Here is a 24910-nt window from a genome sequence, read left to right as displayed (position 1 = left end):
TTTTCAGTTATGTTTTATTCTTCATGACCCCATGTAGGGTTTTCTTGGCAAAGATGCTGGAGTGGTTTGCCATTTCCTTCTCCAGCTTATTTCGTAGACAAAGAAACTGAGGCAAACAGGGTTAAATGACTTGCCCAGTGTCATACATCTACTAAGTGCCGGAGGCCAGATAAGTCCTCAGACTCCAGGCCTGGCACTCTGTCTACTTGTCACCCAGTTGCCCTTAGGGCCTCCGTAATATGGCTTAAAACAAAACAAATAAATGAAAGCAAGTGATAGTTTATTCTCCTCTAGAACTCATGTAAAGGAATTGGGTCTCACATTTCTCACCCCACAAGAGTCAGTTTAGTTAGACTGAAGCCCCTTCAGGACAACTTAGACTGTAAACTCCTCCATGCTGTGCCACACAGGAGCTACAATTTGAACCAATGTGATTTTTCTTCATTTTCACTTACTTTCTTCTTTCCCCTTATTAACTTTTTTTAAAAACCTCATTCTCAACCTTTTCCCTCTGGTAGCTTCTTTTTCATTTTTTAGACAGTTTTTTATCTATTCTTTAGAATATTCTCATTCTTCCTGAGTCCCATCCCAGGCACTGAGACAAGCATAGGAGACATAGATCCTGACTTCATGTATCCCTTTTCAATCTTTCTTCACCTCTCTTCCCTATGCTGTTTCTATGTTATTTTATTTCTTCCCAATCACTAACATAAGAGTAAGCAGGAGTGTAAATCAAGCATCAGTAAATTAATTTACTAATTGATCTTCCATGTTCCAGAAGGAATAAAGGGAGTAAAGTTGATATTCCATCACATATTTTGTCAAATGGCACATGCTGAAAAAGTATCCATTTGACTCAAATGATCCAAATGCAAACAAATGATGTAGCCAAAATGTACTATTCCCTCAGTGTAGGTGCTAATTTGTACTTTGGCTGGGAAAGCATCCAAGACCACTATGAAAGTAAAAATCTACATGAAAATATCTGTTGTAGGTGGACATGTTTTATTATTCAGTTATTTTCAGAAAGTTATTTTTCTGTATGGAAGGACTTTTGTAAGAGAATAGACTGAAAAAACTGGCATTTTCAATCTGGAAATATGCAATCTCAAAAGAAGATAGGAGTAAAATGGAGGAAATCATGAAGAGTATAACTGGAAGTTAAGACTTGAAACTTAGAAAAAGAAACTAAGTTGCACTCTGAAAAGAAAGCTTCATGAAGCCTGGAACAATTGGAAATAAAAGATGACAAACATCAACTCTTCAAGGGACAGGTGACAGGACCCTCCCCTGAAAAATGTCTTCAAACCATAAACAAGGGCAAAGGGGTAGAGTACAAATGAAAATCAACTCCCAGAACCTTTGGTCCTTTGGGTTTTGTTCACAGTCCTGGACCCAAAGAGTAAGTACTAAATGACAGTCAGTTAACAAATATTTATTGAGTTCTTACTATGTGTCAGGAACTGTGTTAAACACTAAGGATGCAAAGAAAGGCAAAAACAGTAACTCTGCCTCAAGGGGCACCGAGAGTGGCAGACCTCCTAGACCACTGGCCCTGCTTCTAGTTCAGACCTCACAACCATTATCGGGGGAGACAACTCCTGTGTACTAGCCAGACATCTCCAAAAGACACACAGATGGAAGGCAAGCCAACTTAGATGAATTAACAAGGTACCCTGGGGGAGAGACCGGAGGCAGCAAGTACCAGGAAAGTCAAACCACCTCTATCACCTTGACCACCATCTCCCTTCAGATCCTCATATGGCCCATGACCCTGAACCCACGAACATTGGGAATAACAGTGCTTCCAGTCCTGTAGCCTCAGCCATCTTTCAAGAAAGCAACCCCTGTGGAGATGCAGCCTGGCAACTGCTCCTGCAAGGGCAACAGTCACAACTACTGAAGACCCAGAAAAGAAAGCATTCTTGCCACCAAGGTCCTTGTACTATCAAATCATTCAACACCAGAAAGTGACACCATTTCCCCAGTGGGAAAGACATTAAAGAAGAGGTATTACCATCTGTCTTGCACTGAACCCTAAGGACCATGGGACCTTCCATTTGACTTGTAGCTGAAACCTTCCACATGTTGTCTTGTACATTAGAATATTAGCTCCCTGAGAGCAGGGGCTGTCTTTTTGATTTGTATCCCCAACACTTAGCACTGTGCTTTGCACATAATAAGTTTAATAAATGATTCCTTCCGTCATTCATTCTTAGAGCTCCTATTCTGATAGAGGAGACAACACAAAAACAACTGCGTATATACAAGAGATACAAGGTTGTTGCTGTTGTCATGTTTGTCCTTCATTCTCAAAAAAGACCATGACATCGGGAAGATGATGGCATGACTTGCAGCTTACTTTGATTTGAGTGAGGGAGGGCTGTGCAAGGTCACCAACCTCACTTTCTCCTCCGGAGCCATCTGGGTCCAGTGGCCAGATATTCATCAGAACCACTGGAGATGGCCCAGGATACTTTGGGAGACCCTGGCCCTTTTAGGCTAAGGTCTTTTCAGGTTCTCACTTTGAGTGAGGAAACGCCCATTCAATGAAGAGGTCTGTTTAACAAGTGAGTCAAGGGATGAACCCTTTAATAAAAAACAAAAAATCAGACTGGGAGGGGAAGACACTCAGGTTGCTGGCCAAAAGAGAAACACTTACTATTTACATTCACTCTGAGTCTGGAGGGCCCAAAAAATAACCACTAAGTGGTGCTTGGGCATAATCTCCAAGGAAAAGCACTAGAAGGGATTGGGAGGTGGGGGTAAGAAGGGGGAGAGTAGACAGGAAAAGGTCTCCCTGGGAGGGTGGGTTTTGAGCTGAATTGTGAAAGAAGACAATGAAGCTAAGAGGTGGAGCTGAATGGGCAGACCACAGGAGTTTACTGAATTTGGGGAGTGAGAGGGTGACATGGTCAGACGTGAGCTTCAGGAAAAACATTTAGGCAGCTACGTGGAGAACAGATTGGGGTAGGGAGATAGTTGAGTCAGGAAAACTAAATTGGGGGCAACTGTAGTAATCTAGGTTATAGACAATAAGGTGATGAACTAGGGCACGAATGAGGAGACTGTTTGGATGGAAAGGAGACACATGTGAGAGTTGTTATGGAGATAGAAACAAGATTTAGCAATTGCTTGGATATGTAGAATGAGTGTGAAGAGTTGAATTCATACCTAGGCCTCCTGAGTCTAAGTTCAGTGCTTTTACTACTACAATATACAGTCCTCTAATATAAACAACGTTTCAGAAGGGAGGAGATAATTCTTCTATTTTCTGTCTTAGATCATAACTGTAGAAGCATGTTGAGTTTTGGGCAACACATTTTAGAGAGTCATTAAAAATTGGCTTAAGTCCAATTGAGGTTGAAGACCATCCAGAGATGATTACGTAAAGGGATTTATGCTTTAAGTGAAGGTTGAACTAGATACCCAATAAGATCCCTTCCAACTCAGAGATTCTAGGTACTAAGACTATGTAATAGGAATTATGCAAGGAAATTCAACAAAGGCATGTAATTTATAAAAGCAGCAGCAGCAGAAGGCAGAACAAAGAAAGGGGAAAAGACTTGTCAAAACTCCTATCCCATCCTCCTACTCACCCAGTCTTACTGAATGGGCTTTTCTATAGTTCCCTCAATGAGGGTGCTGATCTGTATGTAGACTTGGTAGTTTTTCTATTGAGCAAACTTGGCAAAAGAAGCTGCCAAACAGAAGGAAAGTACAGCAGGAAAAGCTGTAAGTCTTTTTTCTGAAAGCTGTTTAAAGAAAAGTTGTAGGGTCCTTCATAATCAGAACAATCCATCATTATTAAGCATTTATTAAATACCAATAGAGCAGCCTAACTTAATCTAAGCATTACCAAGATAAGGGAGAAATTCTGGAAGGGAAAAGGAGCTAGAGGAGAAGGAAAGAAAAGCTGGTGTGCAGGATTAGGGAAACGATCTAAAATATATCCATGAAATATCACTACAATTGAGTCCGTGATCTGTTATTTAATAGGTTCCTAAATTGGGAATTCAGCATTGCCAATGGGATTTAGTAGAACAGACACTTCAAGGTAAGGTGAAATCAAAAGGATCCAGTTATAGCTATATTCTCTCTTCCCAGTATTACACAAATTCCATCCATAGGTTACAACAATAACTTGGAAAAGCTTCTCTTGGCATAAAGGAAACCACCACTACTGTGTCCTTGGATTTTGAGAGTTCACTATCCCACAGGAACAGGACTTTGTTTTTTGGACATTAGCTCTGGGCACCACTTTTTGTGGCTATATGCGCTAACTAGGTTACATCTCATAAACTAGGTTTGGTTTAGTGACTCTAACAAACACTGCTGAGGTGCTAGGTCCAAGACACAACTTCTGTTAAGCTTTCTAGTCTTAAAGTCACAGATTCTAAAAAGATTAAGCAAAAGCTGAAAGAAGAATCAATCATGAGGCAGAAAAAGGAACAACTAGGTAATTTCCAATACCTAAAAAAAGTAATTCACTTAGCCTTGTTATCCCTCTGCAAAACAAACATTTTAACTTGTCCTTTTATAACTAAATTCTTCAAACAAGTGAGCTATGTTACACCATACATTTCTTTATACCACTTTCTTAGTTTCTGTGATTTGATTTCTACTCCTATCACTACTACCCTCCGAGATGAAATGTGATTTCTTTCTATACAATCCTAAAACCCCTTTCACAATGCTCATCGTTCTAGATTTCTCTACTTATGCCTGACCCATTATCTAATATATGAGGTTTTAATTTGGTTTTTGGATCATGAACCCCTTTGGAAGTCCGATGAAGCTTATGGGATCTTTTCTTAGAATGTTTTTAAAAGCATATGATAAACTATAGAGAGATTATAAAGGAAACCAATTATATTGAAACACAAAAATTTTTTTTTAAAGTATACAAACCCCAGGTTAAGAACTATTGATTTAGTCACAAAAAGTCATCTGATTCATCCTTCCTCATTCCTCTTAGAAATGCTCCTCCTCCAACATTTCTATAGCCAATGCCCTAATCCCACCTGAACATTACAATATTTTAGCTGGCCTCTCCCTCTATTTAGGCTCTTCCAAATTCAGCACACCCTACATAAATCTGCTGACTTGATCTCCCTAAAATAGAACTTGGCTACTGTGTGATTCCTAGTACCATTTATCCCTTTTTCCATCACAATCTCTGAAGAAAGTGTACAAGGTCACACGGGGCTGAACGCCATCATATATTTTTATTTATCTCACCAGTTTCTATGGCTGAAAAATTCACTACCTGGTGACCAGACAATACATAGGGAGCTTATCACCAGGCTCATATTCAAAGCTCAGGAGCTTGGTAGAACTTTTTAGAGCAGAAGTTCTTAACCTGAGGCCTATGAATTTGTGTTTTAAAATATTCTGATAAGTGAATTTCAATATAATTGCTTTCCTTTATATTTTAGGACTTTAATGACATTATTCTGAGATAGTATCATAGGCTCCACCAGACTGCCATAAGAGTCTATGGTACAAAACCCTCTGTTTTAGAGTCTATATTCTACTTACATGACCTTTGAGAAGCCGGGGTCAACCATATACTCTAGTGAGGCATTAGAAAAGAACTAGAGTAGAAAAATTAAAATTAAACAAGACAAAACCCAAAAGAAAAGTCATATGGTGAGTACAAGCATGACGCAGCATGTTACCAATGACAACCTGTATTCAAGAAGAGAGTGATCATAGTGACTGGGGAAAGAACACAGAACAAAAGCATTTTCTTTGCTTATTTACTGTTGGTTAATACCTTTGGTTCTACCTTATTAAATACTAATGGCCTTATGTAAGATCTTACTCCTGATTTTGTATAGCTAACTGAAACAAATAAAAATACAACATGGCTCTCCATCCTGTTTGGCCTACTTCTGCTTCTGTAGTGGCTATGGCAAAGTGGCAGAGGGTAAAGACTCACAACCCCTTTTAAAACACCTATAACCACTAATTTAACTATCAGTATTATAAATATTAGATCCTTGTTTAATGACCAATGAGTTAACATACTACTGGAAGAAGTGAATCATTATCAGTCTTAATATTATTGATATAAGTAAAACCAGGAGACAACAGGATCCATAGTAAAGGAAAGGATGGCTCAGATTCTCCTTAGAATAGCCAACAAAGGATACGATGGAGTTGATTTTACTGTTCATCTAAAGGCAAAAAGAACATCATTTCATGGGACACTTGATAACCTCAAGTTGTGGTGCTCATGATGAACATTTGCAAAAAGACCACCTTGAATCTTAGGTACCTATATCTATTGCAAAGGACAAAGAGGCAGAGAAGTTCTAGAAAGAACTCAGTAAGACCTTCCAAATAAAATCAATATATATACTCAGCAGTTTCAATGCAAAGGTAGGTATAGGAGAGAATGGTGAAATGTTGGAAAATATGGCTCAGGATTAATAAACCAAAAGGGGCCAAAGATTTGTAGATACACAGACATCACACACACACACACACACCCCAGGCACACCCTCGGGAGGGAAGTGCTAAAAATGATAAGCTCTCAATACTATTACAAACAATTAAACTGATCATATTTTAATGCCCAAGAAACAACTGGTTACTGATGTGGCAGTCATTTCCAAATTACACATCTGAGTACAGTTAGACAATCAATTTGTTAAAGCAATGATCAAAATCAAATCAAATAATAAAAATAAAAATGCTGCCCATGTATGGCCTATATCAGACAGCATGCCCCCTGGGAGAGGGGAGAGGGGAGGGAAAGGGAAAATTTAGAACTCAAAATCTTATAAAAGTGAATGTTGAAAACTAAAATTTTAAAAAAAGAAAAGAAAAAAGGCTGCCACCTTTTTTATATACATGACCTTTCCTCCTGTCTTCGACGTCCTTAGGGTATATGTTTAGTAATGATATCACTGGGTTCTGGAGTATGTATAGTTCAGTGACTTTTTAAAAGCATAATTTCAAATTCTTTTCCTACAATGGTTGGATCAGTTCAGCACCACCAGCAATATATTTCCCATCCATTCCACAACAAATGAGGGACAAAAGAGTTGAAGAACCAAACTTGCTGCCCCAAGCATGAAGAACCTCTTACTAATTCATGCCATACCACATGGAACCAGAAATTTTAGGTAGCCACAGGCAAAATCTCCAAGAGAACAAACCCTCCTTGATCCTCCTTTACTTTCCTCTCTGAAGCTAAGTTTGTGTACTTTACCAAGTGGCCTGGCACACAGCAGATACTCAATAAATGCTTGCTGACTTGACTTAGCTACTCATAACCCTCTTTGTACTGATTTAAAGAGAGGCATTTTTGTACCTTGCCGGAAGGCTTGCATTTCATTTTCTTTTTTTTTTCTGAGGGGGGAAGACAGAGCAATTGGGGTTAAGTGACTTGCCCAAGATCACACAGCTAGGAAGTGTCAAGTGTCTGATCCTGATTTGAACTCAGGTCCTGCTGACTCCAGAGCCAGTGCACTGCACCACCTAGCTGCCCCAAGGCTTGCATTTCAACACAACTTAACCTCTCCCCTCTCCCTCCTTTCCTTTTCCTTCCTTTCCCTTGAAAGTGGGAAAGATCAGACTCACAACTTTCTGTCCCAGTGGAAGTGGGAGTGGGAGGAGATTAGGCAGATTGCTTGGGTAATGAATGCTGATGATACTTGCTACTGATTTATCGCTATTACCATGCATTTATGGATTAAACTATTTTACTTTCACTACTCTAAGGGTCAAAAGTACTTATGAACAAATGAAATCTAAATGAAAGGAGAGGTTTACACGTAGAATGGGGACAAATGAACCAATGAGAGTATCTGGAGCCTGGAATTAATAGGGACTATAGCTCTGTTACATTGATGAGGGTCTATTGCTAAACTGATAAGAGTGAAAGCCTTAAAAATCATCCCTAAAGACCTTGGCCCCTGGCAACTTGCTTGTTTCCTCCAAGTAACAACCCCTTCCTCCTCCTTACCCTATCACCCCACCCCTGCTCCTGGACACCACAAGCAACTAGGCCCTGTCACTACCAGAGGATGAGGGATATATCCCTGATACTAGTGCTTAGCACAGTGCCTGGCACATAGTAATAAATGTTTGACTGATCCCAAAGCAGAGGTAGAAAAAGATAAGGCTCTGAGAGAAGAGAGCATTCCTCTAAACATCAGCAACTAAAAATGCCACAGAGCTTACAGGTAATAGTTGTACAGAAGAAATTGCAGGGTAGTAGCTGGCTCTTCTTCTGGTTCAGATATGCTTATGCCTGAAGAGACCCAGCTGCACAATATTCCCATGGATCAACTAAGGTTAGTGTTTTGATAAATTTTCAAAGACCAGCTGTGTCCCTAGAAGTAACCAGTCAATTAAGCATAAACTGTGAATTGATGGTGGGATAAACTAATTCTTTTTGGTTAAAATAAATGGCAGTACAGTGGAAATAATTCTGAATCTGGAGCCAGCAGACCTGTGTTCAAATCCTGACTCTGCCATTTATTAACCAAGCTCCCTCCCTAAGCATTTATTAACCATGTTGCTTTACTTCTCTGGGTCTCGTAAGATGACTGGTAAGATGAAGGAACTGGACCCAGTGATCTTGAAGCTCCACTGCAGTACTGAATCTAAGATCCTACTATCTTGAATGGAATAAAGTCAGCCTGATAGAGGTTCCTAGACTGGTAGAACAAGAAAATGCTATTAGACTAGAGGTTCTCAATCAGGGGCCAATAATCTTAAATTAAATAAATAATTTATATTAGATACATACACATGTACAATTATAAAATAAATAAAAACCCTAAACTAAACAATGATAAATCTTAATCAGGAGTCAATAAGCTTAATTTTTTTTATAATTGCATTTCAGTATAATTAGTTTTCTCTGTAAACCTATCTTATGCCTTTAAAAACATTCTGAGAAGGGGGTCCACAGGTTTCACCAGACTACCAAAGATGACATGACACAAAAACTATGAGTAGATGTCCTCTTCTCAGAAAAATAAAGAAGGTAGCAGTAGAGGACTTGAGAAGAGATTTTAAAAGTTTGGAATGGTTGCTGTCAGTAGTGTGCTATCACATCAATCAAGGAAGAGTAAAGGGATTAGCTTATAGCGTACAGGATTCAGGGGGGATTAAATACATAAATCTGTAATGCACCTGGTCAGCACAGTAGTGTGATTTCCTCCAGCAGCATTCAGTAATATGGTAAGAAAAGGTGGACAACAGGAGTAATCCAAGTTGCAGGGACATGGCTGTGGGTGTGTTGGGGAGGGGGATGGAGATGGAAAGAAATGAGTGTCAGAAAGAGAATAAGACAAGAGATTCAAGGATAGGAAAATATAAAGTTGAGCTGGTTTCTATTTTATAAAAGCATAGCTGAAGACAGCATCCTGCAGCGTTTGTCTTTAAGTTACATACAAATTCCTGCTTGGGTTTAGTAACAGATAAAATTGCTCTTCTCCAGATGAAATTGTAGGGCCTTTTTTTTAGAAAATCAAAGTTAACTTCTACAATGTTCCACTTTTTAACTTTCACTTCTAGAGAATGAAATGAAATGCAGTGCTTCTTTATAGTAACATGTTAGTATCTCTCAGATACTTAGCAGCATCTATTATATCTGCTTCCTTCAGGTAATTTCTGTTCCATTTTATCCTTCATAGTCTTATTATTTTGTTATATGTCTTAATCAGTAAGTCACCCCAACCTCAAATATGCAACAAACCAACAATGACCACACTGTGCAAAAAGAACCTTTGGTTTGCCAGGTCAGCCGCTGCCATTAGGATCCAGCACTATTTAAAATTTCCCTCAAAATCTGCTTGAAAATGGCTGGCTAAGCATCTCTCCATTCATGTGGCCAGGCCAGCCTGGCTGCCAGATTGGAAGCCCAGCAAGCCACTGCAATGCCCCAGTGCATTCGTAATACATTTCTCCTACTTCAGGCTCCTTACCACTGAACAGCTAATTCAAAACTTTGCTATTCTCTCCCTCTTCTAAAAGAATTATGTTATAATAAATTATACTTCAGTGTTGGGAGTTAATGCTATTTCTGGAGCATACTACTGTGGATCTCAGCTTATGATCATAGCTTTTTAGAATTGGACAGGAGTTCAGAAATTATCTAGACAAGTCTTCTCATTTTACAGATAGAGAAGCAAATGCCTGTGAAATTAAGTAACCAAGTCTCCCAGGTAATAGGTACCAGAATTGAGATGTGAACCCAGGTCCTTTTACTGAAAACTGAGTGTTCTTTCTACTATATGATGCCGCCTGATAGTCAATGTTAAATATGGCTTCGAGCAGACTGATCACAACCTAGTTGACTACAATGTTAGCCTTGCTCCTATTCATTGCTGCTTTTGAACACTTGAAGTTCTAGAGAGAGAGAAATGACAAGAGACTGCTTATTTATACAGGAAAGTTTGAGGAAAATGGAATCTCATACAGGCCCAAGTCTGACAGCAATGTAAAATCAGCTGCTATCCCATCTATTCTGCCCAGGCATCTGTATTTTGCAAGTATGCTGGGGCCATACCCTCACTTTCACTATACCATAGGACAGCAGGTCTTCTCATCTGAGGTTTCTACTCTATCAGTCAATATAACATCGGATAGAGTGTTTCATATGGAAAATTCAATTGCCATTAAACACTCACAGGTGTATGTGTTTTCCTAGTAAGGTTTGGTACATGATACTGCTGGTTCCCAGATTATGACCATAAACTAGACCATTATGATGATCTGGCAAAATAATATATACATTTTTTTAAAAATAAATCTTATCTCCCCAAATTTTGTCCCAGAAAAGAATTAAGAAAGTGGATCGCATTTTTGCAGAGGCGGGGTCTATACATGTGGACTACTGCATATACTGTCAGTTCTGGCTAATGTTTAGAATGATTTTGCTGAACTACTTTATTCTACTTTTTAAAAAATTTGTTGCAAGGGAAAGCTCACTGAATAGGGAACTGACCCTCTTTGGGCCTCAGTTTCCTCATCTGTATAATGAGAAGGTTGAACTAGATGGCCTTTATGGTTCCTTCCAGCTCTAGAGCTATCATCTTATGACACTTCTAGAAATAAGAGATAATAGAGGCAACTAGGTGGTGCAGTTGATAGATAGACCACCAGCCCTGGAGTCAGGAAGGCCAGAGTTCAAATCTGGTCTCAGACACTATTTGTGTGACCTTGAGCAAGTCATTTAACTCCAATTGCCAAGAAAGAAAGGAAGGGAAGATAATACAAATAATAATCAATAAAATAAATTTTAACAATTTTTAAAGAAAATAAATTGTATTCTCCAAATACAATAAGATTGAAAATTGAAATGAAAGTAGGTTTCACCACAACCATAAGTTCTTCTGATAAAAACCCATGGTTACAGTTGGGATAAATAAAGCAAAGACAAACCAGGTGACCTCTTTTTTGTTGTTGTAGGTATACAAAATCACTTAAGAACTGGCCAAAATGCTTATATTCATCAGTCATATTTCCATCTCCTTATGCTTTATCTATAATTTTACATGAATTTATGTTTTAGTTCACAAACATTTATTTATTAAGAGGCTGTATTACATGTCAGGCAGCAAGCTAGGTCCCCTGGGGATAGTCCCCACCCTCAGGAAACCTAAGGGGATACATGTACACCAATTAAGTATGATATGAAGTAGGGTATGATAAGAATAAAGGAGAGAAATAACAAAGCATCTCTAGGAATACTAGAGGTGGAAAACCACACTATCAGTTGGTTATGAAAAGATTTAAATGCTAAACAAAGAAAAGGTAAGCTTTCTCATGTTATCTTGTTGGAAATCAGGCCATTCTGCAACTTCCCAGTCATCTCCACACCTCAGTTATCAGGAGTGTATCTCACTCTTGTTTCCAGTTCCTCTTTATGGGGAGTCTTAACCCATTAAAATGTAAGTGCCTTGAGGGCAGGAACTGTTTAGCTTTTTAATATTTGTACCTCCAGCAATTAGATAGTGCTGACACGCAGTAAATGCCAAATGAATGCTAGCTTACTTTATCTAATCTCTAAGAAGGTTTTGTATTTGATTCTCAGATCCTTCCTTATAGGTGAGAGAGCCACTGAAGGTTGCAAAGCAAGGGAGCAACATAATCTGACCTGTATTTTAGGAATATCACTTCACCAGCTATGTAAGGGACATATCTAGGAGATGAAAGATTTGAGACAGGAAAATCATTTAGGAAATTATTGCAATAGTACAGGGAGAAGTGACCAGGGCTCAAACTGAGCTGGCGGTGTAGGAATGGAAAAAAGGAAAGGTATGTTAAAGGTGTTGCTGAAGTAGAATCAATATAATTTGGTTCCTAGATATGGAGTAAAGACTACGTGTGCAAGCTGAAGCAAAGTTGCAGATCACAGAAAAGTGGTTGTAGGGAAGGGGGTTTGGTGAAGTCCATAAATAGGAGCCACATTGAATTCAAGCAAATATTAAAAGCTGGAGTTAGTTAGCACACAGAAGTTTGTAAGCCCCAAAGAAGATTATCCCCAGAACATAGGGGAAAATTCACAAAAGGTGACCTGTCTTAAGATGATGATGATGAAGATGGCTGACAGAGTATTTTATATGCAGTATATCACACATGAAGTGTGGGATCTGTGGGATCTGATCCCAAGTCCCAGTATTATCAGTGTTTGACAGAGGAGGAGACTGGGGTACAGAGAAGTTAGGTGACCTGTCAGAGGCAAGACTGCAGCCGTACTCTATCCTTCCCTCAAGTTTAGCCTCACATCCACCACCCCTGGCTTAACTATCTGATATTTATTTGTATCAACACTCAGCAAACTGAATACAGATCTCAAAGTACAAAGGTTCCATATGAGTTTCAGCCAACCAGGCAGTCTTTCTCTGGACATGCTCCTGAGAGAGGAGCTAAAAAAAAGGGTTTGACTATGAGCTATTTCACCCTAATATCATCTTTTAACTGCAATATAAATAAAATAACACTTGACATTTCTCTTAAGAATAGACTATTGTGAAAGTCATTTACTAAATTATATCTAACAGATAGCTCTTCTCTGAAGCGGCCAACTAACCAGGAACTGGAAAAGTTAATGCTTGGGAAAGAATTTGGCTCAGGAAGGCTTTTCTCTCTTTGAACACCATCTCTGTCTTTTTTCAGATGGCTGCAACATGCCATTCTGGTACATGTTCTGGCATTTATAAACAGCACAGGACAGAATTTTTACTGAATCCTACACTCCAGATTAGGTAGGTGTAAGGCTAACGTAAATTATGAACCACCGATATTTGAAAATGTTTTAAGAATATAGAAACATGAAAAACTAGAACCTGAATTCCATAGTCAAGTTCTTAATTATCTGGCATACCCACAGCATTTTGAAATCTCTCTAGCTATGGCAATAACATTTTGAAAATACCACAGTAATTGAAAAAGGAGAAACTTATTTTTTCATTGTCTTTCACGTTGTGAAACTGTATTCAAATATTCTATTTTCGGGACAAAATACTTTGTTCTGGAAATTTTTTAAGCAAAATTTTGAAGTATTAAAAAGCTAGTAATAAAAACTGAGTTCTCTGCCACTGTTTCAATGCCCTTTTAGGCTTCTATCCATGGTTACTGGCTGGACAATATCATTTAATCTCAGAGTTATGCTGTTTGACTCTCATAGAAGAAAAATTTTTTTAAAACCCTAATACTTACAGCATTACATAGTATTTTAGATTTTGCAAAGAACTTTACATAATAAACATGACACATATATAAATACACACACAGTCAACTTTTAAAAGCTGACATTTAAATTGCATTTTAAGGTTTATAAACTTTTTTACTTATGTTACTTCATCTGATCCTCACAATAACCTCTTAAGCACTGAACTGATTCCAGATCACCTAGGCCTCACTATACACTGAGGTAGGTGCTACAGGTATCGTATTTTCATTTCATGAAAAGTTTTTTATAGGTCTTAGTTATCAGAAGTAGAAACAAAATTGAGGGTCATAGGTTTTTGCTTTGTTTGTAATGACATTAATTTGACTGACAATACTGCTTTTTCAAATTCCATTTTTAAAACAGCAAATACATTTCCCTTACCTTATTTATTGGAACAGCATCTTCCATTACTACCCATTGGGCTTCCATAAAGGTTTTCTAGCCACACCACCTGCAATCAATAAAACATCCTTTTAGAGATACAAAATAGTCTGGGTTAAAAGCACAAGTAGATTCTTTGGGTACTAAAAATTTTCCTGTAATGTGGTCTGCTATCATGGTCTTTCTTAGGCATTCAGAGAACATTCAGAGTCTTAGAAGAAACATTTCACTTCAATTTCATTAGAGATCTTGAGACCTTTTGACAGACACTGAATACCTAAATCTCTCTCCTCCTAAAATTTCTTTTGGAGCTTCAACATCATAAAGTATTCCTTCTTTTTTTTTAATTATCTTTTTTTATTTTTTTTTATTTTTAGTTTACAACACACGGTTCTACATAATTTTGAGTTCCAGATTTTCTCCCCTCCCTCCCCAAGACAGCATGGAATTTCATATAACTACCATGTATAACTTCGCATTGAATTAATTTATACACTAGTCAAGTTGTGGAGAAGAATTATGACCAATGGAATGAATCATGAGAAAGAAGAAACAGAACCCCCCCCCCAAAAAAAATCCAAAAACAAAAACAAAAGAGAAGAAAAAAAAAGGCGAGCATGAAGTGTGCCTCAATCTGCATTCATACTTCATAGTTCTTCCTCTGGATGTAGATAGCATTCTCCATCGTGAGTCCTTTGGAGTTGTCCTTGCACCTTGTGTTGCTGAAAAGAGCGAAGTCTGTCAGGGTTGGTCCTCACGGAATCCATATATCTGTGGTTGTGTACAATGTTCTCCTGGCTCTGCTCCGCTCACTCAGCATTATGTCGTATAGATTTTTCCAGGTTGTTATGAAGTCTGTATCATCCCCATTTCTTATGGCACAATAGTATTCCATTACCTTCATATACCACAGCTTGTTCAGCCATTCCCCAATTGATGGGCATCCCTTTGATTTCCAATTCTTGGCTACCACAAAAAGAGCCGCTATAAATATTTTTGTACATATGGGTCCCTTTCCCTCTTGTGTGATTTCTTTGGGATACAACCCTAGAAGTGGTATTGCTGGATCAAAGGGTATGAACATTCCAATGGCCCTTTGGGCATAGTTCCAAATTACTCTCCAAAATGGCTGGATCATCTCGCAACTCCACCAGCAATGTAACAATGTTCCAATTTTCCCACATCCTCTCCAGCATTTATCATCCTCCTGTTTTGTTATTTTAGCCAATCTGACAGGAGAGATGTGGTATCTAAGAGTTGTTTTGATTTGCATTTCTCTAATCAGTAGTGATCCAGAGCATTTTTTCATATGCCTATAGATAGCTTTAATTTCTTCCTCTGAAAACTGCCTGTTCATATCCTTTGACCATTTCTTAATTGGGGAATGACTTATATTCCTATATATTTGGCTCATTCCATTCAAAGTTACTGTAGACACTATAAAATATTTGGGAGTCTATTTGCCAAGACAAACCCAGGGCCTATATGAACATAACTATGAAACACTTTTCACGCAAATAAAGTCAGATCTAAATAAATGGAAAAATATCAGTTGCTCATGGTTAGGCCGAGCTAATATAATAAAAATGACAATTTTACCTAAACTAATCTATCTATTCAGTGCCATACCAATTGAACTACCAAAAAATTATTTTACTGAGCTGGACAAAATAATAAAATTCATCTGGAAAAACAAGAGGTCTAGAATATCTAGGGTATTAATGAAAAGAAATGCTAGAGAAGGTGGCCTAGCCATACTAGATATTAAACTGTACTACAGAGCAGCCATCATCAAAACTACCTGGTACTGGCTAAGAAACAGAGGTGTGGATCAGTGGAATAGGATAGGAATACAAGATGGAGAAGTCAACAACTATAGCAATCTACTCTTCGATAAACCCAAAGAGGCCAGCTTCTGGGCTAATAATTCACTATTTCACAAAAACTGTTGGGAAAATTGGAAAAGGTAGGGTAGAAACTGGGCATAGACCAATATCTTACACCATATACCAAAATAAAGTCAAAATGGGTTCATGACTTAGGAGTAAAGGCTGATACTATAAGTAATTTGGGAGAGCAAGGAATAGTTTACTTATCAGGTTTATGGAAAAGAAAAGAATTCATGACCCAACAAGAGATAGAGAGCATTACAAAATGCAAACTGGATAATTTTGATTATGTTAAATTGAAATGTTTTTGTACAAAAAAAGCCAATGCAACAAATATTAGGAGGGAAGCAGAAAATTGGGAGAAAATCTTTACAACTAGTATCTCTGATAAAGTATTCCTTCTTTACATCACTCTTGAACTGTTCTCCAGAATTACAGAGCTAGAGGGAACATCTAGTCCAACCCATACCTGATCAGCAATCTCCTCTATAACAAGTACTCAATCATTCTCCACTTACAATCTAAAGAAATGAAGATCTACTGAGGCTACTCATTCCACTTCTGATTGGCTTCACTTTTTAAAAAGATTTTAAAATTAAGCCCAAAATCTCTTTTTCACTCATTTTTCCTAGTGAATATACCAGAGGAAATCAATGAATTTGGAGTGGTAAGACCTGTATTAGAAAACTATTTCTCTAATTTGCTACATTGGTAACCTTAGGCAAGTTCCTTTTTCTCTCTCTGGGCCTCAGTTCTCTCATCCGTATGATGAGGTGGCTAGAAGAGATGACCTCTAAGTTTTCCTGCAGCTTAAAATCCTATGAATTCCAAGTGTACTTCATACTGCTAAATATCTAGGTTCTGCCCCTAAAAAGTCTTCTTGGTAGGCTAAATGAATCCCATGTACAGAATGGGCCTTATCTGAGAATAGAGAAAGAAATCAAGTGGTAGGCTTATAGAAGGTGTGGTAGCTCAGCCATGCAAGGAAAGCCCAAGCCCAAGTATCCAGGACCTAACAAATATCAAGTATTAACTTTTAAGGGCAGCTTTTCCTATTATGTTTTTATAATAGGGAATTTCAAGAATCAGACTTGTTTAGCTTTCCTCAGATGACAGGACAAGAAACAATACATGGGAGCTGTCAGCTGGAATCAGTGACATCTGAATTCGAGCTCTAATTCTGCTGCTTACTACTTGTACAATCTTGGAAAAATCAGTTAACATTTTTGGGCCTCAGTTTCCTTAACTGTAACATGGAAGGGGAGTTAGATTAGATCATTTCCAAGGTCCCTCACAACTCTTAAAATCCTGTGATCCTTTAAGCTGTAGAGGCAGATCTAGTAGCTCAATGAAAGGAAAACCTTCCTAAAAACTGGAGTTGTCCAAAAGGGAGATGGGCTTGCTCAGAAACAGCAGATTCTACCTCACTGGACGCCTTCAAACAAAGACTAGAACTGGATATTCGCACATTGTTCAGAGTCAACAAAGGTAAATCCAGAAGAAAGTTTCCCTGACCCTTCCCAATTTACAATCAAACACTGAGGGCAGATCTAGTCTCATCTAGTATTTACTCCCAGCTTTTTCACATGAGAACCAAATAGGCAAATCAAACAGAACCTAGCTATTCCTATTTTGAAACAGAAGCAATCTCTGGCAGCTCCTATTTAAAATGTAAATCAAAGGAAAAATTCAAACCAATTCAACAAACATTTATTAAGCACTTACTATATGGAGTCCCTTTTTTTAGGCACTCTGGGAAATACAAAGTTTATGTAAGGCATAATCCTTACCCTCACTGAGTTCAGTCTAGTAGGGGGGAAAACACAAAAACAACTGTTGCCAAAATTAGACATAATAAGTGCATTAAAAAAGATAGGTCCTTTGTGTAGTTCGAAGAGGGGAAGTTTGTTCCTGGTAGGAATATCGGTAAAGGCTTCATAGAGAAGTGGCATTTAAATTGGACTTTAAAGAATGGGTAGGAATTCAACAAGTGAAAGGAGACACAGTGTCCAGCATACATGCCCTTGGTTTTCCCAGTTTGGTGCATTCATTTACATGGCTTGCTAGTTTGGAATGTAGGAATACTGAGGTTATGAGAAGAAGAGGAACATGAGATAAACTGGAAAAGACAGCATGGCACCAGGTGGTTGGAGGACCTTTACTACAGAATTTGAGAGATCAGAATGGGTCTGTCAACAGCTTGACAGGAACCAGGGGATACAGAATAAGACTGAACCAGGTGCTGAATTCATTTTTATTTGGGCCCTGGGAGATAACTACAACAAGCATCTGAACATGGTAATGAAGACAGATCAAGAAGTGAACCTTAAAGGAGGAGAGATGGCTGAATGGCGGCAGCTGAAAGTGGGTCTGGAAGTGCCCTCCCTTGAGAAGCAAATAGTCTCCCTTCTCTCTCTGTCTGTCTCTGCTCCCCCCTCCCCACAATTATGTGTTTGTGGAAGTGAGAGAAAGCACAGCCAATCCAGGAGAAATGGCCAGGGATGCAGTTTCTTCCAGGGAGTGCCAGTTTTCTATGAATGTGAGAAGCTGGGAAAAGTGAAAGAAGTATAAGATGAAGTCTTAGATGAAGGAAGTTTGCTAATTATAGAATGAGGGTGGGTGGGGAGGACGTGGGGTGACAATGTTTAAATTACCAGTACCTCTTTAATTGTTCTAAAAGGAAAGTAATTTATAAAGCTTGTTTAATTTTAATGCAACAGAGTGTATCCTGACATGTTCCAGAGAGCCAGCTGCTTCTCCTTATGGTTTCTGTTTGTGAAATATGTACTATTTGCTTCTCATTAGTGCCTCAGTAACTGATTAGGACTAAATCTTTGGTTAGAATTTATTGATTAGTAGATTTCTAAAATAATCAGAACGGATTGCTTTCTTTCTCCCATATTTGAGAGAATATATTGACAACTGAGAGACCAGATTACCAGCTATGGTTTGGGGGAATATGATGTCTGCTTCTCATATTCTCTGCTGGAGCCATAGCTCTTTTTTGTCACTTGCTTTTCTTTCTTTCTCCCTCTTTTTTTAAAACCTGGAACCCGGTCTTTTTACCTCCTAATATAACCTCCTGGCCTTCTCACGATCTATGCACATCTATCATCCTTTCTCTTTTGAGAGGCCTTTCCCCTTCAAACCTCTCAAATCTTATTGCAAAAGCAAACCTCAAATGAACAAAGCATATACTACTTACTTCGTCGAGTAGAAATGTCAGAAAATCATTAAGACCTTAATGACTGGATCTGGTTCCCTGTCTTTTATATTTGACAAAATATGGTGTATGTTACTCAATTTGTTTTGCCCATCTTAGAAGGAGAGCTCCAGGAACACAAGAAACTCCACTTTCCTTGGCTTCACATTTTGTACAACCAAGCCCTTCTACAGGTTATATGTGTAGTAATTACTCAACTGGAGCAGGAGGGAAATAGGTAGAACCTGTATACTAGCCAGTGGGAGTGGGCAGAGGAGCACAAAACAGAACATAAATCCTCCACTCAGACACGGGCAAGAGCACTGGATAGTATTCTGGAAGGTCAGAGCTGGGGAATAGACCTCCTTTCCTCTCTGGGTCCTTACTCCCTCATTTCTCAAGTGAAGAGAGACTGAACTAATCTCCAAGCTCACCCTTTCTGTGAAATCCCCACGAGGGGTTTTATGTCAGGTCTGCGCTATGTCACACAGCACAGTGTGAAAGTTCATTAGGAGAGGACAATATTTTCTTATTGATGTGAGAACTCTGAAGCTTCTGACACTGTTGATCGCCTTCTGGATACTAACTTTCCTCCAGGTTATTTTTTGGTGACACAGCTCTATCTTACTTCTCTTTCTACTTGTCTGAACACTCCTTTTCAGTCTCTTGCTGGAGATCTTTAAAGGCAGTAAGTGGCACAGTAAATAGAGTGCTGGACCTGGAGTCGGGAAGATGGGAGTTCAAATCCAGCCTCAGACTTTGACTAGCTATGTCACCCTGGGCAAGTCATTAACCTGTTTTCTTCAGTTTACTCATCTGTAAAACGTGGATAACAGTACTATGTACCTCCCAGGGTGGCTGTGAGGATGAGATGAGATAACATGTGTAAAGCAATTTGCAAACCTTAAAGTACTTTGTAAACGTTAGCCGTTATTAGTGTTGTTTTCCATGTTACTAATCTTGGGTTGTGATGAATCATAATACAGCTGAAAGAGTGTTGGATCTGGAGTCAGGAGAAAACGGGGTTCAAATCCCACCTCTGACACTTAATACCTGTGTGACCCTAAGCAAGGTGCTCGGCCTTAGTTTCCTCATCTGTAAAATGGGAATAACAACACCAGTCATACTCACTCCACAGACTACTGGGAGGTAAGTGCTACAAGTTCTACTTAGGGCAGCAAGGTGGCATTGCAGAGAGAGCGCCAGGCTCAGAGTCAGGAGAACTCAGTGTCCTCATCAAATGAGCTGGAGAAGGAAATAGCCAACCACTTTGGTATTTTGCCAAGAAACCCCCAGATGGGGTCATGAAGAGTTGGACACGACCGAAATGCCTGGACGACAACAATACCCCACATCAACGTGTGCGCTCCTTAACAACGAACTGTTTCTTTTACTTTCTTTGTGTCCCTAGTGTTTACCACATTACCTGGCACATAATTAAGCGCTTAATAAATGTTTGTTAACTGACTGAATATGAAGTAACTTAAATTCTGAGGGTCCTCTTACCCGTTTTTCTTTCATATTTTATTTATAGAACGTATGGTGAACCCTCCATCTTTTCTCATTTGCAGGATTACCATAGAAGAGTGGGCACATTTCCAGGGTAGGAGTATTCCTTATGCTTTAGTATGGTGTAAATAAGTAATCCTTCATTTCTATCATCCCCAGAGGGCTGGGGCATATTGCAAACACAGCTTCACTGTCAGTATGTGTTTAAATTGACATCATAACTGTGCCGAGTTTGTATAAGTGTTAGTAAGCTTTATCGTCTTGCTTCAAATTTCCTTACTTGATCCTCTGGCACTGGAGAATTTTGAAACATATGAACAATAGCTATTGACTAACGGGAGAATGGAACAGGAAACCTTGGACCAAATCTGGGTCCCACAAAACAAAACAACTTGCCACAAAATACCCATTTTCTTTTGTAAAGAATATGCTCTTACTCCAGGCATAAGTTCTTTCATTAAATACTGCACTATAGGGTCTTGAAAATAACTTGTTCACGGAAATGTCAGAAGTTGGTATAATTGGATTCCTATTCAGAAATCTGCAAAGAAAGTAGAATTTTATTAATCTAATCCATCTACAAGCCTTCATTAAATACCTACTGTGTTCTAGGAGCAAGAGATACAAATATGAGAAACTAAAAAACCTTATTCACAAGGAGCTTATATTCTAATGGGAGAGACACTATATAAGTACGCAAAGTATATAAATATAAGCTCATATATAAATTAACTATAAATTTTTATATAAGGATATAAAGAATAAAAAGAAAATAAACACAAATTTTTTTTCTTTTTTTTTTTTTACATTTGTTTTTGAGGGGGGAAGGCAGGGCAATTGGGATTAAGTAACTTGCCCAAAGTCACACAGATAGTAATGTGTCAAGTGTCTGAGACCAGATTTGAACTCAGGTCCTCCTGACTCCAAGGCCGGTGCTCTACTCACTGCGCCACCTAGTTGCCCCCAAAGCAAAATTTTAGTAGTAGTTTACTAACTTGTTGCACCTTCACTTTAATTCAGCCACACATAGGAATGTTATACCTTTCACCATCACATGTAACTGTTCTACTTCCATGACCTAGAATCCTGAAATCCTTCTCTTGGATCACAGCCTCTAACCCAGCTCTTGCTCTGCCTCATTCTTCATAAATGTCAGCTCTTCTAGTCACTCTACCTCTCCCTGTTCTCCCAGGATATTAACCCTGTTCTGGTCTCACTTTCTACCCTTTACAATCCTGCCCCTAAGATTGACAAAGCCAACAATATACATTGCCATGTATCAAGTCTCTTGCCTCCTTCAACAAACCAATGAGCTGTGCTGGGCACTAAGTTAGGCATTGAGAATATATACATATAAATGAAACAGTCCCTATCCTTAAGGAACCTACATCCTATTGAAGGGAGAGACATACACATGTAAGTACATACAAAAAAAAAGTAATGAGGGAGCAACTGAGGAGATCAAGAAAGGGCTCATGTCAGAGGTGGCATTTGAGCTTTGAAGGAAAATAGGGACTCCAAGAAGTGAAGGTAAGGAAGGAGTCTATTAGGGCATGGAGACCAGTTGTGTTAAAGGCATTGACAAGGGAAGATTACAATGAGGGCAATTTGGCTAGAATATAAAGTGTGTGTAGAAGGGAATAATGTAGAATAAACTTTAAAAGGTAGAATGGCTTCAAATGCCTGAGTGCTTTGTAATCAGTGCTAGAGGTAATAAGAAGACATTGGGTTTATTAAGCAGAGAAAAGAAAGGGCCCCAACAGTGCCTTAGGAATACTTGGATCTGAAGGGAAAACTGAATAGCAGTCTGTCAGAAATTAGATTTAAGTCAGTATCTTACAACATGTACTATAAAAAACACAAAATGGATATATGATAATAATAACAATGAAGTTAATAACTACTATTCATACATTGCACTAGGGCTTGTAAAGCACTTTACAAATATTACCTCATTCACAAAAACCCTGGGAAGAAAATGTTATTAATATCCGCATTTTACAGATAAGGAAACTGAGCAGACAGAAGTTAAGAGCCTTGCCTAAGGTCGCAGAGCTAAAAATGTCTGACGCCAGATTTGAACTGAGTTCTTCCTAACTTCAGGTCCAACATTCTACCTACTGTGCCACCTACCTGCCTCTACGTACAGATCATGCCATAGACAAATTGAAAGAGAATAAGATAAAGTACTTTTTAGTTATGTCCAGGGGGTAAATTCTTAACCAAATAAAGGATAGAGGAAATCACAAAAGATAATTTCAATAACATGAAAATGAAAATGTTTAGCAACACAAAATTAATGCAACAAGAATAAAAGGGCACACAGTAGATAAGAAAATAAATCTTCATATGAAATATTAATGAAAAAGATCTAATATCCAAGATTCATAAACTAACCAAAAATAAATATGAGGACAAAAGCCATTCCTCAATGGACAAGTGATCAAAGGATATGAACAGTTTTCAAAAGATTTGTAAACTATCAGAAATCATATGAAATAATGTTCCAAATTACTAACAATGAGAAATGCAAATTAAAACAATCCTGAAATTTCATCTCACACCTAATAAGCTGGCAAAGATAACAAAAGGTGAGAATAGTCAATGCTGAAGGGGGTTATAGATAGTGGGTCACACTAATACATTGTTGGAACTGTGAACCAGTCCAACCATGTGCTAAGGAAAGCAATTTTGACCAAAAAGGTCAATGAACTACACACATTCTTTGATCCAGTGATACCACTGTTATACCACTCACATCCCTAAAGAAAAAGACAAAAAAGATTCCTACATACAAAAATATTTATAGAAGCACTTTTTGTTATAGTAAAGAACTGAAAACACAATGGATGGCCTTAAATTGGGAGAAAACTGAAGAAAATATGGCATGCGAATATAATGGCATATTTTTGCATCATGAAAAATGAACATAACTGATTCAGAAAAAAACTAGGGAAGACTTTGTATGAAATGATGCAGAACGAAATGAGGAGAAGAACAATTTATATGATGATCCAAAATATGTAAAGGAAAACTTTAAAAGACTTCAGAGAGACTTTAAAGACTCCACAAAGCCTAAAGGAAAGGAGACTAGCATCTAGCAGAGGCCAGTGAAAAGAGAATTTTTCAGCATGAAAGGAAGCTGAGAGAGCTTTGAGGCCTAGCTGTCAGGAATGTGAGGGTGGGGGTGAAGGACAGCAATCAAAGGAAGAGTCAAAAAATGAGTGATAAGAGGTAATAAAGAAAAAGGCTAATGTTACCAAAGATCTCAGAAGTAGGAAAACTCAGCTTAAAACCTTGAGCACAAGCAGATAGATCAAAAGAAATATTAAAAACAGAAGAGAATATGGCCTCCAGATCCGCTAAATGAGTCTAAGGATTTCTAAATAATGATAATAATAACTAACATTTATATAGTGTATATATAAATGCTAAGGCACTAAGTTAAATGCTTTACAATTATGATCTCATTTGATCCTCACAACAACCCTTGAGAGGGAGGTGCTTTTATTATCCACATTTTACAGATGAGGAAATTGAGGCAAACAGACATTGAGTGACTTGCCCAAGGTCACACAGTTAGCCAGTTTCTGAAGCTGGATTTGAACTTAGTCTTCCTGATTCCAGGCCTGGTACTCTTTTTCCATAGTACCATCTAGTAAGTGATATGCAAACACAAATACACTGATGCAAATACACAGAAGGACAATCTGGAAGAGAAGCAAAAAGCAATAATGTTAAGAGAAAATATGACCACTATATAAGCAAAACATGAAAAAAAGATGCATAAAGACAACTTACGGATTTTAGGGCTCCCAGAAGGGCACAAGTCAAAAACTTGAACATCATAATGCAAAAAACAATACAGGAAAATTGCCCAGAACTTCTAAACACAGAAAACAAATACCAATCAAAAGAATCCACAGGTCATAGGGGGGGAGGGGGGAAGGGTAAAAAAAAAAAACCTTATATTGCAAACTCCCAAAGACATAATGATTAATATTAGCAATTCCAATGACAAATAACAAATTCTGCAAGCAACCGGGAGAAAGATCTTCAAAGGAAAGGAAATTTGAATAATATAAGACTATTCTGCACCCAACAAAAACCAGAGAAGTAAATGGAATATGTTCAGAAGAGCAAAGAAGATCATGATACAATACAAGGTGATATACCCTGTCAACCTGAGTCTAATCATCAATGAAAAAAGATGGACCTTCAATAAAT

At 38.2% G+C, this 24910-nt stretch overlaps 1 protein-coding gene across 3 annotated transcripts in view; it reads right to left on the bottom strand.

Moving 5' to 3' along the window:
* Positions 1-24910, bottom strand: part of PTPRA (protein tyrosine phosphatase receptor type A) — a 195533-nt gene that overhangs the window by 62353 nt on the left and 108270 nt on the right. For all 3 annotated transcript variants that reach the window (XM_036763037.1, XM_036763039.1, XM_036763038.1), the window contains exon 3: positions 14084-14153. In XM_036763037.1, the coding sequence (XP_036618932.1) occupies positions 14084-14131 (48 nt within the window). In that variant the 5' untranslated portion in view covers positions 14132-14153. The remainder of the gene's footprint in view (positions 1-14083; positions 14154-24910) is intronic.

Source organism: Trichosurus vulpecula, chromosome 6, assembly GCF_011100635.1.
Source record: "Trichosurus vulpecula isolate mTriVul1 chromosome 6, mTriVul1.pri, whole genome shotgun sequence".
NCBI classification, from domain to species: Eukaryota; Metazoa; Chordata; class Mammalia; order Diprotodontia; family Phalangeridae; genus Trichosurus; species Trichosurus vulpecula.
The sequence above is the reverse complement of the archived record's forward strand: the minus strand, read 5'-3'. Positions and strand labels throughout refer to the sequence as shown.